The 15,754-nt window shown below is 44.7% G+C and overlaps 1 protein-coding gene across 1 annotated transcript in view; it reads right to left on the bottom strand.

Annotated features, from left to right (window-relative positions):
- zc3h14 (zinc finger CCCH-type containing 14) overlaps nt 1–14,820 on the bottom strand; it is a 73,433-nt gene extending 58,613 nt beyond the window's left edge. The window contains exons 1-2 of the mRNA XM_072491480.1: nt 14,611–14,820; nt 13,980–14,189 (exon numbers count right to left, since the gene is read on the bottom strand). Of these exons, the coding sequence (XP_072347581.1) occupies nt 13,980–14,102 (123 nt within the window). The 5' untranslated portion in view covers nt 14,103–14,189; nt 14,611–14,820. The remainder of the gene's footprint in view (nt 1–13,979; nt 14,190–14,610) is intronic.
- Nucleotides 14,821–15,754: the final 934 nt, after the last annotated feature.

The raw sequence follows: 15,754 nt of genomic DNA, 5'->3' as shown, positions 1-15,754 counted from the left end.
CCTTCTCATCGTCAACCAAACAGCCCATTTTTGCAACATCTACAAACTACTTTATCATGCCCCACTACATTTGAGTCTAAACTATTGATATAAAAAGGAACCTGGTACTTACCCCTGCGGAACCCCACAGGTAACAGTCTTCCAGTCGCAAAAACACCCATCAATCGTTACCGTTTGATTCATGGCACCAAGCCAATTTACTAGACAGAGTTTACAGTGCAGGAGGCCATTCGGCCCATCGAGTCTGCACCAACCCTTGGAAAGAGCACCCCACACCTCCATCCTATCCCTGTAACCCAGTAACCCCACCTAACCTATTTAGATACGAAGGGCAATTTAGTGTGGCCAATCCACCTAACATGCGCATCTTTGGACTGTGGGAGGAAACCCACGCAGACAAGGAGAGAACATGCAGACTCTGTACAGACAGTGACCCAAGCCGCGAATCGAACCTGGGACCCTAACGCTGTGAAGCAACAGTGCTAACCACGTTCTCCCCATGTCGGCGTGGGTTTCCTCCGGGTGCTCCGGTTTTCTCCAAGTCCAGAAAGACGTGCTGTTGGGTGAATTGGACATTCTGAACTCTCCCTCTGTGTATCCAAGCAGGCGCCGGAGTGTGGCAACTAGGGGATTTTCACAGTAACTTCATTGCAGTGTTAATGTAAGCCTACTTGTGATAAAAATCATTAAGATTTATATGCTTTATTAACCGCTCTCTCAACCTGTCCTGCCATTTTCAATGATTTACGCACATCACCCAAGTCGCTCTGTTCCTGCAACCCCTTTATTTTATTTATTTAAAATAAATTGAGTACCCAGTTATTTTTTTAAACCAATTAAGGGGCAATTTAGCATGGCAAATCCACCTAATCTGCACATCTTTGGGCTGTGGGGGGTGAAACCCATGCAAACACGGGGAGAATGTGCAAACTCCACACGGACAATGACCCAGGTCCTCAATGCAGTAGGCAGCCAACCAGTGCGCCACTGTGCCGCCTACACCCTTTATTTTATATTGTCTCTCTGCATTCTCCCTATCGAAATAAATCACTTCACACTTCTCTGCATCAAATTGCATCTATCACTTGTTCACCAATTCGACCAACCTTCCTTCTGAAATTCTACACGAGCCTCCTCACAGTTCACGAAGTATCCAAGTTTAGCATCATTTGCAAATTTTGAAATTGTGCCCTGTATACCAAAGTCAAGGTCATTAATATACACCACAAAGTGCAAGGGTCCCAACACAGATCCCTGGAAAACTCCACTACAAACCATCCTCTAGTCCGATCTCAACAACATCCCGGATGTCCCAAGAAGATTGAAAAATTACAGTCAGTAATTTTCACTCTCTCATTTCCCTCAGCATCCTGATGCATCGCATCTGGTACTGGTGCCTGAACAATTCAAGCACAAATAGGCTTTTCAATATCTCCTCCTCAGAAACCCTTCAAGTGTTACCTCTTCTTTCAGACTCCACACAGCGAGTGACCCAAGCAGGAACCAAACCTGGGACCCTGGCGCTGTGAAGCAACAGTGCGAACCACTGTGCTACCGTGCCGCCCTTGGCCGCATTCCTTCTCTTGCCACCCTTTTACTATTTATATGTCTGTACAAAACTTTTGGATTCCTCTTCGTATTAGTTGCTGGTCTCTCTTTGCTTTCTCTTCTATGCTTTTTCATTTCATCTCTAAACCTTCCATATATAGCTTGGCTCTCAGTTGTGTTGCCTATCTAGCATCTGAATGAAATGTAAAATGAAATGAAAATCGCTTGTCACAAGTAGGCTTCAAATGAAGTTACTGTGAAAAGCCCCTAGTCGCCACATTCCGGCGCCTGTTCGGGGAGGCTGGTATCTGTCATTCGCATACTTTTTCTTCTTCTTCATAATCTCTATCTTTTTTCCAGGGAACTGTGGATTTGCTTGCCCCGACCTCCCACTTCATAAGAATGTACCTTGCCTGCGCCCAAGCTCTTTCTCCAATTACTCAGATTATCCCTTATCTATGAAACAATAGTACTGTGTTGGCAGCCCTCCAACCCTTTGGCACCATTGCTATAGCCAGGGAGGGTTGAAATATTATGTTAAAGACTGTAATTTCTTCTCTTGCTTCTTTTAACTGGAATATATTTCATCCATTCCTGGTGAATCATCCGTTCTAATAGATGTCAAACTTCTAATAACTCCTCCTTCACTATGTTTATCCTATCCAATGTACAATGCTCCACCTCCTGAATTACACTGTCAGCTTTGTCTGCCTTTTTTGTGAGAACAAACTCAAAGTATTCCTAAAGAACTTTACCCTCATCCTCTGCTTCACACATAGCTCAGCTTTTTGATCCCTGATAGGCCCTACTCTTTTCCTCGTTACCCTCTTATTCTTTGTTTACGAATAAAACATCTTTGGATTTGGTATTTTCATGACCTCTCTTTGCTTTCCTAATTTCCATTTTAGTTTTACCCCTACAAAGACTTTAATTCAGAAAAAAGATGATCAAGTGAATTGAAATGAATTGCATTCCCTACCTGTGGTATTCTCTGAACGTATCCACTCATTGCCCACTATGTTTTCCCCCACTTAATACATAGCATTTTGAAATGTCTTCCTCATGAAACACTACAGAATCGAAAACTGACACGTAAATTCTACTTCCTCATTGAATATTCCTCATTGTTTCAGTAGGGCCAACTAACATTACACATTGTGGTGTGCAATGCCATTGGAAAGTTCATTCCCAGCTGTGACCCAAATTCTCTCTTGTGAACAATAAAAGTGAAGATAAAAAAGTTACAATGCCTTAATTAGAAGCAGAGGATTAATTAAACCTGCCCACGGAAAAAGTAATTAGTCATCCTTTCTGGTTTGCAGCAGCTGCTCCTGAATAAACAGCTGAATTATGGACTATTTCCACAAAGAACCAGGGTAGCACTTGCCTGTAAATCTGCAGATAGGTCTCAAACACCAGAGTTGGTAAAAGTATAAGAAAGGTGATGGGCAAAGAAACCAAGGCACAGATTCAAACAGGGCTGCAGTGAACAATAGTGGAAACAGGCCAAGTAATGTTAAAAAGACAGGCCTTAGGCTTTGTGCCGTTACACGCGAAACATTCGCAATAAAGTGGATGAATTAATCACGTAAATAGATGTAAACGGGTATGATATTGTTGGAATTAAAGAAGCCTGGCTGCAGGGTGACCAAGGATGGTAATTGAACATTCAGGGGTATTCAGTATTTAGAAAGGACAGATAAAAAGGAAAAGGCGGTGGAATTGCATTTATAGAATCACACCGCCATTCAGCCTATCAAGTCTGCACCGCCGCTCTGAAAGAGCATCCTACCTAGGCCCACGCTACTATCCCTGTAATCCAGTAGCCCCACCTAACACTGGCCAATTTAGCATGGCCAATCCACCTAAACGGCACATCTTTGGACTGTGGGAGGAAACCCAAGACCCCGCAGACAGGGGGAGAATGTGAAAACTCCACAGTCACCCAAGGTCGGAATCGAACCATGGTCCCCGACGCTGTGAGGCAGCAGTGCTAACCAGCGTGCCACCTGGTTAGAGGAGATTATTAATAATAAATAATAATAATCGCTTATTGTCACAAGTAGGCTTCAATGAAGTTACTGTGAAAAGCCCTAGTCGCCACATACCGGGACTGTTCGTGGTGGCTGGTACGGGAATTGAACCCGCGCTGCTGGCCTTGTTCTGCATTACAAACCAGCTGTTTCGTCCATTGTGCTACTTAACGTAATAGAGAGGAAAGATATTAGCTCCAACGATGTGGAATCTGTACGAGTAGAGCTGAGAAACACCAAGGGGCAAAAAACGTTAAGGGGGGTTTTAAATAGACCTCCATACTGTAGTGGTGATATTGTGAATGGCAGTAAACAGGAAATTAAGAGATGCATGTGCTAAAGGAGCATCGGTAATTATGGGTGACTTTAATCTGCATATAGATTAGGGAAATCAAATTAGTGACAGTACTGTAGAGGAGGAATTCCTGGAGTGTATACGGGATGGCTTTCTGGATAAATAGTTCAGAAGAACAGAAAGCAGTTGAAGCCAAAACACTACTTTCAGGAAGCAGTTAGATATAGCACTTGGGGGCAAAGGGGATCAAATGATTTGGAAGGGGGGGGAGGGGGGAGGAGAGAGATCAGGCTATTGAGTTGGATGATCAGCCATGATCATAATGAATGGCAGAGCCAACACATGGCTTCCTTCTGCTCCTATTTTCTATGTTTCTATTCAATTCATTTCCAAAATATAGGGTAAGAGCTATTGCACTGTATATAAAATACACAAATAAAACCGGTTATTTTCAATATATCTAATTTTTTCCACTCGTCAACTGCAACCTATGGGCGGACAAGCAGCCAGTATACATTAATGACAAAGAGAAAGCAGAATATTTTCTAACTGATGGTAGAAGAGGTCAATAATCACCACAGCCTGAGGAAATCATAGCACAGAAAAGGAAGCCTTTGCTCGTGCACCACCTCACCTTTTAGTTTATACTGCCTCTCCATGCGACACATCACAACATCCATCATTTCATATTAAACTGAATCTGTCATTTGTCCGTCCGCTTCATCAATTTACAGCTGCCTGATTCTATCTTATTTACCATTCATTAACATGGGAAGTTTTGTATCACCTGCAAACTTTTATACCCAAATCCAAGTCATTTATATATAAGAAAAACGAGAGTTTTAATACAACCCCTCTGGCAACCCATGGATACTGCTCTCTCATCAGGGAAATATCAATTCACAGTGACCCTGTGACTCCTCTCCCATAGCCAGGTTACCAAAGACCCTTTAATACAAGCGTTTCTATTTTATCAAATGCCTTTTGAAAGTTTACATAAACATCTACTGCACCGCCTTCATCAACCCTCTATATCAGATAAAGAACAGACGTCCAGAGGAAAAAAACACTGATGCAATATCTGGAAACTTGTACCAATAGAAATCAAGCAACAGCACAGGAAGAGAAGCACAAATAACTCGAGAGCAGGAAGGACAAATAAACCGGGAGGAGGAAAATATACATAGTAGGAAAATTCAATAAAATCACTGGAAAGAAGTTAAAGCCATAAAGCACATGTGCAACATAGGGCACGATCCAATGGCCACCCTGCGCCGGAAAAGCAGATGGAATGAAGAGCACTCATGGGGGTCTCCCAGGGGATCGGAGGCCCCCAGGTGCATGCCCTTTGGGTAGGGTGGTGCCCTGGCAATGCCACCTGGGTGCCAGCTGGCATGGGCACTCCCAGGGTGCCAGGTTGACACTGTCAAGGCATCAAGTGGAGGGGGGGGGGGGGGGGCAGGGTCAAGAGATCGCTTTGGGGACCTTGGAGATTTGGACGTCAAGCAGAGCTCACCACTGCAGGCGCCGGGAAACACACGGCTAAACGCACTATGAGACTTTGTTCCCATTTGGTTGAATCAAGCCCATAGAAAATAGTAGGCTATTTGGTCCTTCGAGCCTGGTCCACCATTCAATAGGATCATGGCTGATTTTCAACCTCAACGTTATTCTGCCACACTCTCCCGGTACTCCTTGATGCTTTTAGAGTCTAGAAATCTATCTATTTTGTTCTTAAATATATTCAGTGAGTTGGCCTCCACAGCCCTTTTACGGTAGAGAATTCCACAGGTTCACCAACCTGAGCGAAGAGATTTCTCATCTCTGTCCTAAATGGCCTACCCCGTATCCTGAAATTAAGCGATGTCCCTCCTTGTTCTAGAGCCCTGCAGCTAGAAGAAACAACATCCCTGCATCCAGCCCCATCAGAAATGCACATGTTTTGGCAGCAGTGGGTTAGCCCTGTTGCCTCACGGCGCTGAGGTCCCAGGTTCGATCCCGACTCTGGGTCACTGTTCCTGTGGAGTTTGCACATTCTCCCCGTGTTTGCGTGGGTTTCACCCCCACAACCCAAAGATGTGCAAGGTAGGTGGATTGAACACGCTAAATTCCTCTTAATTGGAAAAAAAAATGAATTGGGCACACTAACATTTTTTTTTTTTAAATGCACATGTTTTAATGAGATTCCCACTCATTCTTCTAAACTCCAATGAATACAGGCCCAGTCAATCCAATCTCTCCTCACATGACAATCCTTCCATCCCAGGAATCAATCTGGTGAACCTCTGCTGCACTCCGTCTATGGCAAGCATAGCCTTTCCTAGGTAAGGAGGCCAAAACTGCACACACTACTCCAGCTGTGGTACACTACTCACCAAAGCCCTGTACAGCTGCAGTAAGTCGTCCTTGCTCCTGTACTCAAATCCTCTTGCAATGAAGGCCAACAAACCATTTGTTTTAACTGCTTGCCGTACCTGCATGCTTGCTTTCAGTGACTGGTGTACAAGAACACCCAAGTCGCTTTGTACATCAACATTTCCCAATCTATCACCATTTAAATACTTTGCCATTGTTTTTCCTACCAATTGGATAACTTCACATTTATCCACTTTATACTGCATCTGCCATGTATTTGCCCACTCACTCAACGTCTCTTAACATCCTCCTCGCCACTCGTTCCTACCAAGTTTTCAGCCATCAGCAAACTTGGAAATATTATATTATATTTGATCCCTTCATCCAAATCATTGACACATTGTGAATAGCTGGAGCTCAACCACTGATTGTTGCAGTACTCCACTAATCATCGTCTGCTACTAAAAAGAGCCATTTATTTCTGCTCTGTTTCTTGTCTGCTTACAAATTCCCAGTCCATGCCAATATATTACCCCCAATCCCATGTGCTTTAATTTTGCATACTAACCTCTTTTGTGGGACTTCAATGAAAGCTATATGAAAATTTAAATACACCACATTCACCATTATCTATTCTGCTAGTTACGTCCTCAAAAAAATGCAGTAGGTTTGTCAAACATGATTTCCCTTTCATAAATCCATGCTGACATTGGACATTCCAGTGACATAAAACCATGAAAGAGAGAAAATAGACATAGACATACGGAAAAGGAAAGACAGAAGAAAAAGGTTCATATACAGCGTGCTTCATGGATCTATTTACCACCCATCCAAACAGAATAGACAGCATAATTCGAAGCACAAATTCCAATAATTTTGGTACCAATCATAGTCAATGACAGCTACTAATAATCAAGAGGATGTAGGAATAGCAATATTATTTACAGAGTTTTGCTTGATATTGTAATTGAAGAGAAATGGCCAAGTACGGTTTAACTATTTAATACTAAAACTGCTGCAGAAAATACTCAGATGAAAACATAAATTTCCTTTTAAAACATCTGCATTTCTTCACTGATTATTGTAATTCAAATCAAAGCCCATTTCTAAATATTGCGTTTTAGAACTGAGCACCAACAATAAATGAATTCCAAACAATTCCGCGTTGCCATTTATTTCCTAGTGGTGTGCACCTTAACTCATCCATGCCCAATTACACATGAAAACACCTAAACATGCAAGTAGTGGATAATTGGGGCTCATTCTGGAGTCGGTGGGACTTCTACAAACGGGATGGTCTACACCTGGACCAGAGGGGTACCAATATCCTGGGGGGGAAATTTGCTAATGCTCTTCGGGAGGGTTTAAACTAGTTCAGCAGGGACTTGGGAACCTGAATTGTAGCTCCAGTATACAGGAGGTTGAGAGTAGTGAGATCATGAGTAAGGTTTTAAAGTTGCAGAACCGGCAGGCAGGAAGCTGGTTTAAAGTGGGTCTTCTTCAATGCCAGGAGCATCCGGAATAAGGTGGGTGAACTTGCGGCATGGGTTGGTACCTGGGACTTCGATGTTGTGGCCATTTCGGAGACATGGATAGAGCAGCGACAGGAATGGTTGTTGCCGGTGCCAGGGTTTAGATATTTCAGTAAGCTCAGGGAAGGTGGTAAAAGAGGGGGAGGGGTGGCATTGTTAGTCAAGGACAGTATTACGGTGGCAGAAAGGACGTTTGATGAGGACTCGTCGATTGAGGTAGTATGGGCTGAGGTTAGAAACAGGAAAGGAGGGGTCACCCTGTTAGGGGTTTTCTATAGGCCTCCGAAAAGTTCCAGAGATGCAGAGGAAAGGATTGCAAAGATGATTCTGGATAGGAGCGAAAGCAACAGGGTAGTTGTTATGGGGGGGCTTTAACTTTCCAAATATTGACTGGAAACGCGAGAGTTCGCGTACTTTAGATGGGTCCGTTTTTGTCCAATGTGTGCAGGAGGGTTTCCTGACACAGTATGTAGATAGGCCAACGAGAGGGGAGGCCGTATTGGATTTGGTACTGCGTAATGAACCAGGACAGGTGTTAGATTTGGAGGTAGGTGAGCACTTTGGTGATAGTGACCACAATTCCATTACGTTTACTTTAGTGATGGAAAGGGATAGGTATCTACCGCAGGGCATGAGTTATATCTGGGAGAAAGGCAATTATGATGCGATGAGGCAAGACTTGGGATGCATCGGATGGAGAGGAAAACTGCCGGGGATGGGCACAATGGAAACGTGGAGCTTGTTCAAGGAACATCTACTGCGTGTCCTTGATAAGTATGTACCTGTCAGGTAGGGAGGAAGTGGTCGAGCAAGGGAACCGTGATTTACTAAGGCAGTCAAAACACTTATCAAGAGGAAGAAAGAGGCTTATGTAAAGATGAGACATGAAGGTTCAGTTAGGGCGCTCGAGAGTTACAAGTTAGCTAGGAAGGACCTAGAGAGAGTGCTAAGACCCAGGAGGGGACATGAGAAGTCTTTGGCAGGTAGGATCAAGGATAACCCTAAAGCTTTCTATAGATATGTCAGGAATAAAAGAATGACATGGGTAAGCGTAGGGCCAGTCAAGGGCAGTAGTGGGAAGTTGTGCTTGGAGTCCGAGGAGATAAGAGAGGTGCTAAATGAATATTTGTCAGTATTCACACAGGAAAAAGACAATGTTGTCGAGGAGAATACTGAGATTCAGTCTACTAGACTAGAAGGGCTTGAGGTTCATAAGGAGGAGGTGTTAACAATTCTGGAAAGGGTGAAAATAGATAAGTCCCCTGGGCCGGATGGGATTTATCCTAGGATTCTCTGGGAAGCTAGGGAGGAGATTGCTGAGCCTTTGGCTTTGATCTTTAAGTCATCTTTGTCTACAGGAATAGTGCCAGAAGACTGGAGGATAGCAAATGTTATCCCCTTGTTCAAAAAGGGGAGTAGAGACAACCTCAGTAACTATAGACCAGTGAGCCTTACTTATGTTGTGGGCAAAATCTTGGAAAGGTTTATAAGAGATAGGGTGTATAATCATCTGGAATGGAATAATTTGATTAGAGATAGTCAACACGGTTTTGTGAAGGGTAGGTCGTGCCTCACAAACCTTATTGAGTTCTTTGAGAAGGTGACCAAACAGGTGGGGGATGAGGGTAAAGCAGTTGATGTGGTGTATATGGATTTCAGCAAAGCGTTTGATAAGGTTCCCCACGTAGGCTACTGCAGAAAATACGGAAGCATGGGATTCATGGAGATTTAGCAGTTTGGATCAGAAATTGGCTAGCTGGAAGAAGACAAAGGGTGGTGGTTGATGGGAAGTGTTCAGACTGGAGTCCAGTTACTAGTGGTGTTGTTTTGGTGTCAAGGATCTGTTTTGGGGCCACTGCTGTTTGTCATTTTTATAAATGACCTGGAGGAGGGCGTAGAAGGATGGGTGAGTAAATTTGCAGATGACACTAAAGTCGGTGGAGTTGTGGACAGTGCGGAAGGATGTTACAAGTTACAGAGGGACATAGATAAGCTGCAGCGCTGGGCTGAGAGGTGGCAAATGGAGTTTAATGCAGAAAAGTGTGAGGTGATTCATTTTGGAAGGAATAACAGGAAGACAGAGTACTGGGCTAATGGTAAGATTCTTGGCAGTGTGGATGAGCAGAGAGATCTCGGTGTTCATGTACATAGATCACTGAAAGTTGCCACTCAGGTTGAGAGGGTTGTTAAGAAGGCATACGGTGTGTTAGCTTTTATTGGTAGAGAGATTGAGTTTCGGAGCCATCAGGTCATGTTGCAGCTGTACAAAACTCTGGTGCGGCCGCATTTGGAGTATTGCGTGCAATTCTGGTCGCCGCATTATAGGAAGGATGTGGAAGCATTGGAAAGGGTGCAGAGGAGATTTACCAGAATGTTGCCTGGTATGGAGGGAAGATCTTATGAGGAAAGGCTGAGGGACTTGAGGCTGTTTTCATTAGAGAGAAGGTGGTTAAGAGGTGACTTAATTGAGGCATACAGGATGATCAGAGGATTGGATAGGGTGGACAGTGAGAGCCTTTTTCCTCGGATGGTGATGTCTAGCATGACGGGACATAGCTTTAAATTGAGGGAAGATAGGTATAAGACAGATGTCAGAGGTAGGTTATTTACTCAGAGAGTAGTAAGGGCGTGGAATGCCCTGCCTGCAACAGTAGTGGACTCGCCAACACTAAGGGCATTCAAATGGTCATTGGATAGACATATAGACAATAGATGGGCTTTAGAGTGGTTTCACAGGTCGGCGCAACATTGAGGGCCGAAGGGCCTGTACTGCGCTGTAATGTTCCATGTTCTAGAGCTCCTGTAATAACAAAAACAGTGGTGATAATCTGGAGCTCTCTTCCCAAAAAAGATGTTGAGATCAACTGAAAAATATAACAGAGATTGGCCTATTTTTTCATAAAAACAAGGTACTGGAACTACTCAAGCAGGTCGGGCAGCATTTGTAGAGAAATAAACAAGAGTTAACATTTGAGTCAAATATGATTCTGCTTCAGAATTGAAGTGGAAAAGAGATGGGTTTTCATCGAAATCATAGAATCCCTACAGTGCAGGAGGCCATTCAGCCCATTGGGTCTGCTCCGATCCACTCCGCCCTATACTCCTAACCCCGTAACCTAACTTGCAAATCCCTGGTCACTAAGGGGCAATTTATCATGGCCAATCCACCTAGCGTGCACATCTTTGGACTATGGAAGGAAACAAGAGCGCCCGGAAGAAACCCACACAGACATGGGGAGAATGTACGAACTCCACACAGACAGGCACCTAAGGCCGTAATTGAAACCAGGCCCCTGGAGCCAAGAGGCAACAGTGCAAACCACTGTGCCACCGTGCTGCCCCTGTGGAAAGGCAGGTGAGGAACAAAAGGAAAGGTCCGAGATTGGGTAGTGGACAGGAAAGATTGAATAACAAAATATCATGGAACAAAACGTAAAGGGTGTGGTAATGGGTTGTAGTGAAGGAACAAATCACTGATCCAGAGTAAGTGATAATGACAGAATAATGAACAGCTCTGTCTGAAATCAAAACGATGAAAACAAAATATAGACTGGCACTGGCAAAAAAAAAAGTCAAAATTGATGACAGAGTTCCTAGTCTGAGGTTGTTGAACTTCAATGTTGAGCCCAAAAGGGTGTAAGGTGCCTAAACACAAGATGAGGTGCTGCTCAAGCTTGAGAGCTTCACTGTAACAATGAAGGTCGAGCACAGAAATGGGAGCGCAAGAGCAAGATGTTGAATTAAAATGCCGAGCAACCAGATGCTGTGGATTACACCTGTGGAACAAGTGGAGGTGTTCTGCAAAGCAGAACAGTTTCCCAAACTAGACTCTGACCTAGATACTGCCATATCCGCCAAGTATTTTGCTTATATTTCAGAGATCCAGCACCTGTAGCATTCTAGTTTTTTTGACATTTTTGTTAGACGAGGGCATTTGAGTGTTAAAGAACAAAAGTGGGCAAGTGAAGGCAAGTACAGAGCTAACTTGGTGGTGCAGAATGGCCACTGCCTTTGATCCCTGCCCCAAATTCTGTTCACTAGCTCTTGACACCACATATCTACCTGGCAACTGATTGAGGCTGAACAATACTTTTCACTTTGGTACCATACTTGAACCCAAGATGAGCTTCCAAGAACATATTTGTACATCACCAAAACCACTTACTTCTATCTCCAGCTTACCTCCTGTCTCAGCTCATTTTGTGCTGAAACCCTCATCCATGCCTGTTACTTCTAGACTTGAATATTCCATTGCACTCTTGGACAGCTTCCTATGTTCCACCTCCCCTAACTTAAGCCCACCCAAATCCCTGCTGCCATGTCCCAACTCACAAAAATCCCATTCAACTATTCCCCCCACCCCCCCCCCCCCCCCCCCCCCCCGGCCCCCGGGTGCCTGTTGACCGATATGGACTCCCAGTTGAAAAACACCTCAATTTTTAAAAATCTATCCGTGTTTTCAATTCCCTCCATAGCCTCAAGAATCCCTGTATCTGTAACCCTCGTCAGACCTATAATGTCCAGTGATCTCTGCACTCTTCCACTTCTATTCATTTGGTCATCCAGTTTTCATTGTTCCACCATTGAGAACCATGTATTTAACTGTTAAGGGCCTGGGCTTTGGAAATCCATCGCTAAAATGTTCTTTCTTCCTTGAAGAAGCTTAAAAAACTTAGCTCCAACAAAACTTCAATGAAGTACTTATGAAGTGCAGTTACATTTGTAATGTAGGAAATGCAACAGAAGATTGCACAAACAATGTGAGTGAACAGATAATCATTTTGAGAGATGATGATTCAGGGTGATATGTATGGTCAGAGTACCGGGAATAACTCCCCTGTTCCTCTTCGAAATAATGTCATGGAATCTTAAACGTTTAGGCAAATGGGAAGTCAGTTTAACATCTCATCTGAAAGACATCATCTCTGACAGTGTTGTACTCCAATGAAATATCTGCCTAGATTTGTGTGCTCAAGACTTCATGGGACTTAAATCCACAACTTTTTGGCACAGAGGCAGGTTTTGTTGCTAATGTTCCTGTGAAGCACCTGGAGATGTTTTACTATGTGAAAGGTTGAATGGTCAACACTCAGGGGCAAAATGGATCCGTGTGTGCGATAGTGAGTAGTAAATACCATGAAAATTTCAAGTTCTGTCAGTAATCTGCTTAATCAGAGATTGAACCAAGCTCAGCAAGAACACTTGGAAACAGTACGATCGTGGTCACGATACTGAGTCAGTAACAATCCCAAGGCCTGAACTAAAGGACTGGAGACATGAACTCAGATCTCACCATGGGAATTTGGGAAGTTAAATTGAGTTAACGAAATAAAAATATCTGGAACAAGAAGTTAAAAAACAGGATTGTGACCACCCTACTACCAGGTTGTCACTAAGAAACCAATCTAGTTCACTAATGTTCTTTAGGGAAGGAATTCACCACCTTTATCTGGTCTGAACTATATGGTCAACTCGTAATTGCCCTCAAAAATGACCAAACAAGCCGCTTAGTTGTTCAGGCGACAGCTCAACACTTGCCTGATCAAGGGTGATTAGGGACGGGCAACAAATGTTGTCCTTGCCGGCGATGCCCATACCAGTAGGAAAACAAATTGGAGTTTGTTTTCTCTGGGGGGGGGGGGGGGGGGGTCAGAAGCGAACCCCATGTGACCTTCGCTGGAAAGTGGATAGATGGGGCCAACAATGGGAGTTTAAACCCTTTTTGTTGCACAACGAGGCATGTGCAAAAACAATTCCGGGGACAATATCCAAAAATGCAAACTTCGCCGTACAACGTTTGCTCGCGTTGTGTGTGTCCCTCACACTCTGCCTGCGCCCATCCAAAAAATAAATAAACACAGCCGGAGACGTTCAGGTCAAACCGGGGGGGGGGGGGGGGCAAGCCGGGTTTCGAGTCGGGAAGCCGATGGTGAAATTGTTGTTTTCTTTAACAAAGTGGCAATGGTTAGAAATGAGACAGGGGGTTCTTCCTCCTCTGGCAAACACCCGAGTGATCCCGCAAACAAGAACAACGGGAGACTTTCCCCACAGGAGCGGAGCGGCCGGCCGGCCCCCCCCAAACTTCACTCCGGCCCATCTCCCCGCATCCCCCACAGCGGCTCGGGGCCTGGGGCCGGCCTCCCGGCGGAAGCCCCGCCGGCCCTCTCAGCTCAGCCCACCCCGACCTCCGCCACCTCCTCCTCCCCGGCCGCTCACCCTGATCTTGCGGCTGATTTCGGTCCCGATTTCCATCCCTGTCGTCCGGCTTCTCGGCCCCTCCGCCTCCGGTGTCTCGGCAACGGCAGCAGCCGGGTATCCCCGCGAACTACGGGCCGCCATCCGCACTCACGCTCCGCCGGCGCCCGCGCCCAAGATTGCGGTTTCGAAATCACACTCGTCTTCCGTCCGCCGGGCTCCTGCCGCTGACTGAGCGGGTTCCGCCATGCAAAACAAAAAGAAAGGTGAACAACACGCACCTCGTGACAGGTGGGATGGCGCCCGGGACAGCGAGCAATCACTCCACTACCACCACCTGCCCCCAAACACCTTGCTGCCAATGAAGGACCCATGCAGAAAGAACAGAAGATGTTGGATGAACTCAGCAGGTCTGGCCAGCGTCTGAGAGAGAAACACAGTTAGCGTTTCCATCCCCATGCAGCTTTTCAAACGTTATCTCCGTTTCTCTCTCCACAGGTGACAGACCTGCCGAGTGTAATGTTCTTTGATTGTGCTGATGTTGAATCTTGATGTGACAGTGTTGACAAAGAACATTAGACTTTGTTTTGCAACAAACTATTTATTACTAACACTCCTCTAAAGGATTACTATAATGACCAAGAGGTCTCACCTGAGGAAGGAACTGCGCTCCGAAAGCTAATGATTCGAAACAAACCAGATGGACTTTAACCTGGTCTTGCTTCTTACTGTGCCCACCCCAGTCCAACGCCGGCATCGCCTTATAATGTCTAAGATTAATACAGGTGGAAATAATGATCTAACAATAACTTACACTCAGATACTCCAGGGCTACTCTAATATGCAACTGCCACAAACTCCTTACTAACACCTTCTGGAGAACATGGTGTCTCCAGGTCACTTGTCTGCATACTCACATCACCTGGTGGTCGGATGCTGGAACTACAACAGGTATACGTATATTATTATTTATGTACAGATGATAATACAGATGACAATCTACTTATCATCACAAGGAGTTTGTCCAGCAATTTCCATTTTATTTCAGACTTCCAGCATCCACCAGTATTTTGCGTTTATTTACCTACTTATGAAGTATTGGCACTGCTATAATGTAGGTAATGCAGCAGCCAATTTGCATAGTATGCTTTCTACAAAAATGTTGTAATGACAAAATAATGTTTTTGTCATATGTCGATTAAGAGGTAAATATTGGCCAGTACACCAGGGATAACGTCCCTGTTCTTCTTCAAAATTGTACTGTGGGATCTTTTGTAACCACTCAAGCATGCAGGCAAATGGGGACTGGATTTGATGTCTCATCTGAAAGACCTCAGACAGCGCAGCACTTCCTCACCACTGCACTGGAGCATCTGTTGTGTTATGCTTCTTCATGTAGCATAAGCTGCTTCCTTGATGTATACTCTGACAAAGGAAGGTTCAGACTTGGAGATAGGTTTAACACATTTATTGAACAGTTAACAAATCTCCTACTTGAGTTCGACTCTCCTGCTGATCTTGCTATAGTAACTCAATCTAACAAACCTGTCTCCTCTAATCCATGTGGTGGGTGTGACGCTTCCGATCTGCCCCTGTGTCTCTGAGTCTCGCCTGTGGAAAAGAGAAAGAGCATGTGTGCCCTGTCCATTTATATGGGTTGCCCCCTAGTGGTAGTGTCACCTCTGGGTGTCTTGACTGCCCATTGGTCGTGTCCTATTCTATGTGTTCATTAGCTTTATGTCAGCATGTCCTGATGTCTCTGGTGCTCCCTCTAGTGTTTACTCAGTTCTAGTGTA

This window comes from Scyliorhinus torazame, chromosome 2 (assembly GCF_047496885.1).
Source record: "Scyliorhinus torazame isolate Kashiwa2021f chromosome 2, sScyTor2.1, whole genome shotgun sequence".
Taxonomy (NCBI): domain Eukaryota; kingdom Metazoa; phylum Chordata; class Chondrichthyes; order Carcharhiniformes; family Scyliorhinidae; genus Scyliorhinus; species Scyliorhinus torazame.
Note: the sequence above shows the minus strand (reverse complement) of the source record. Positions and strands in the feature narration are given on the sequence as shown.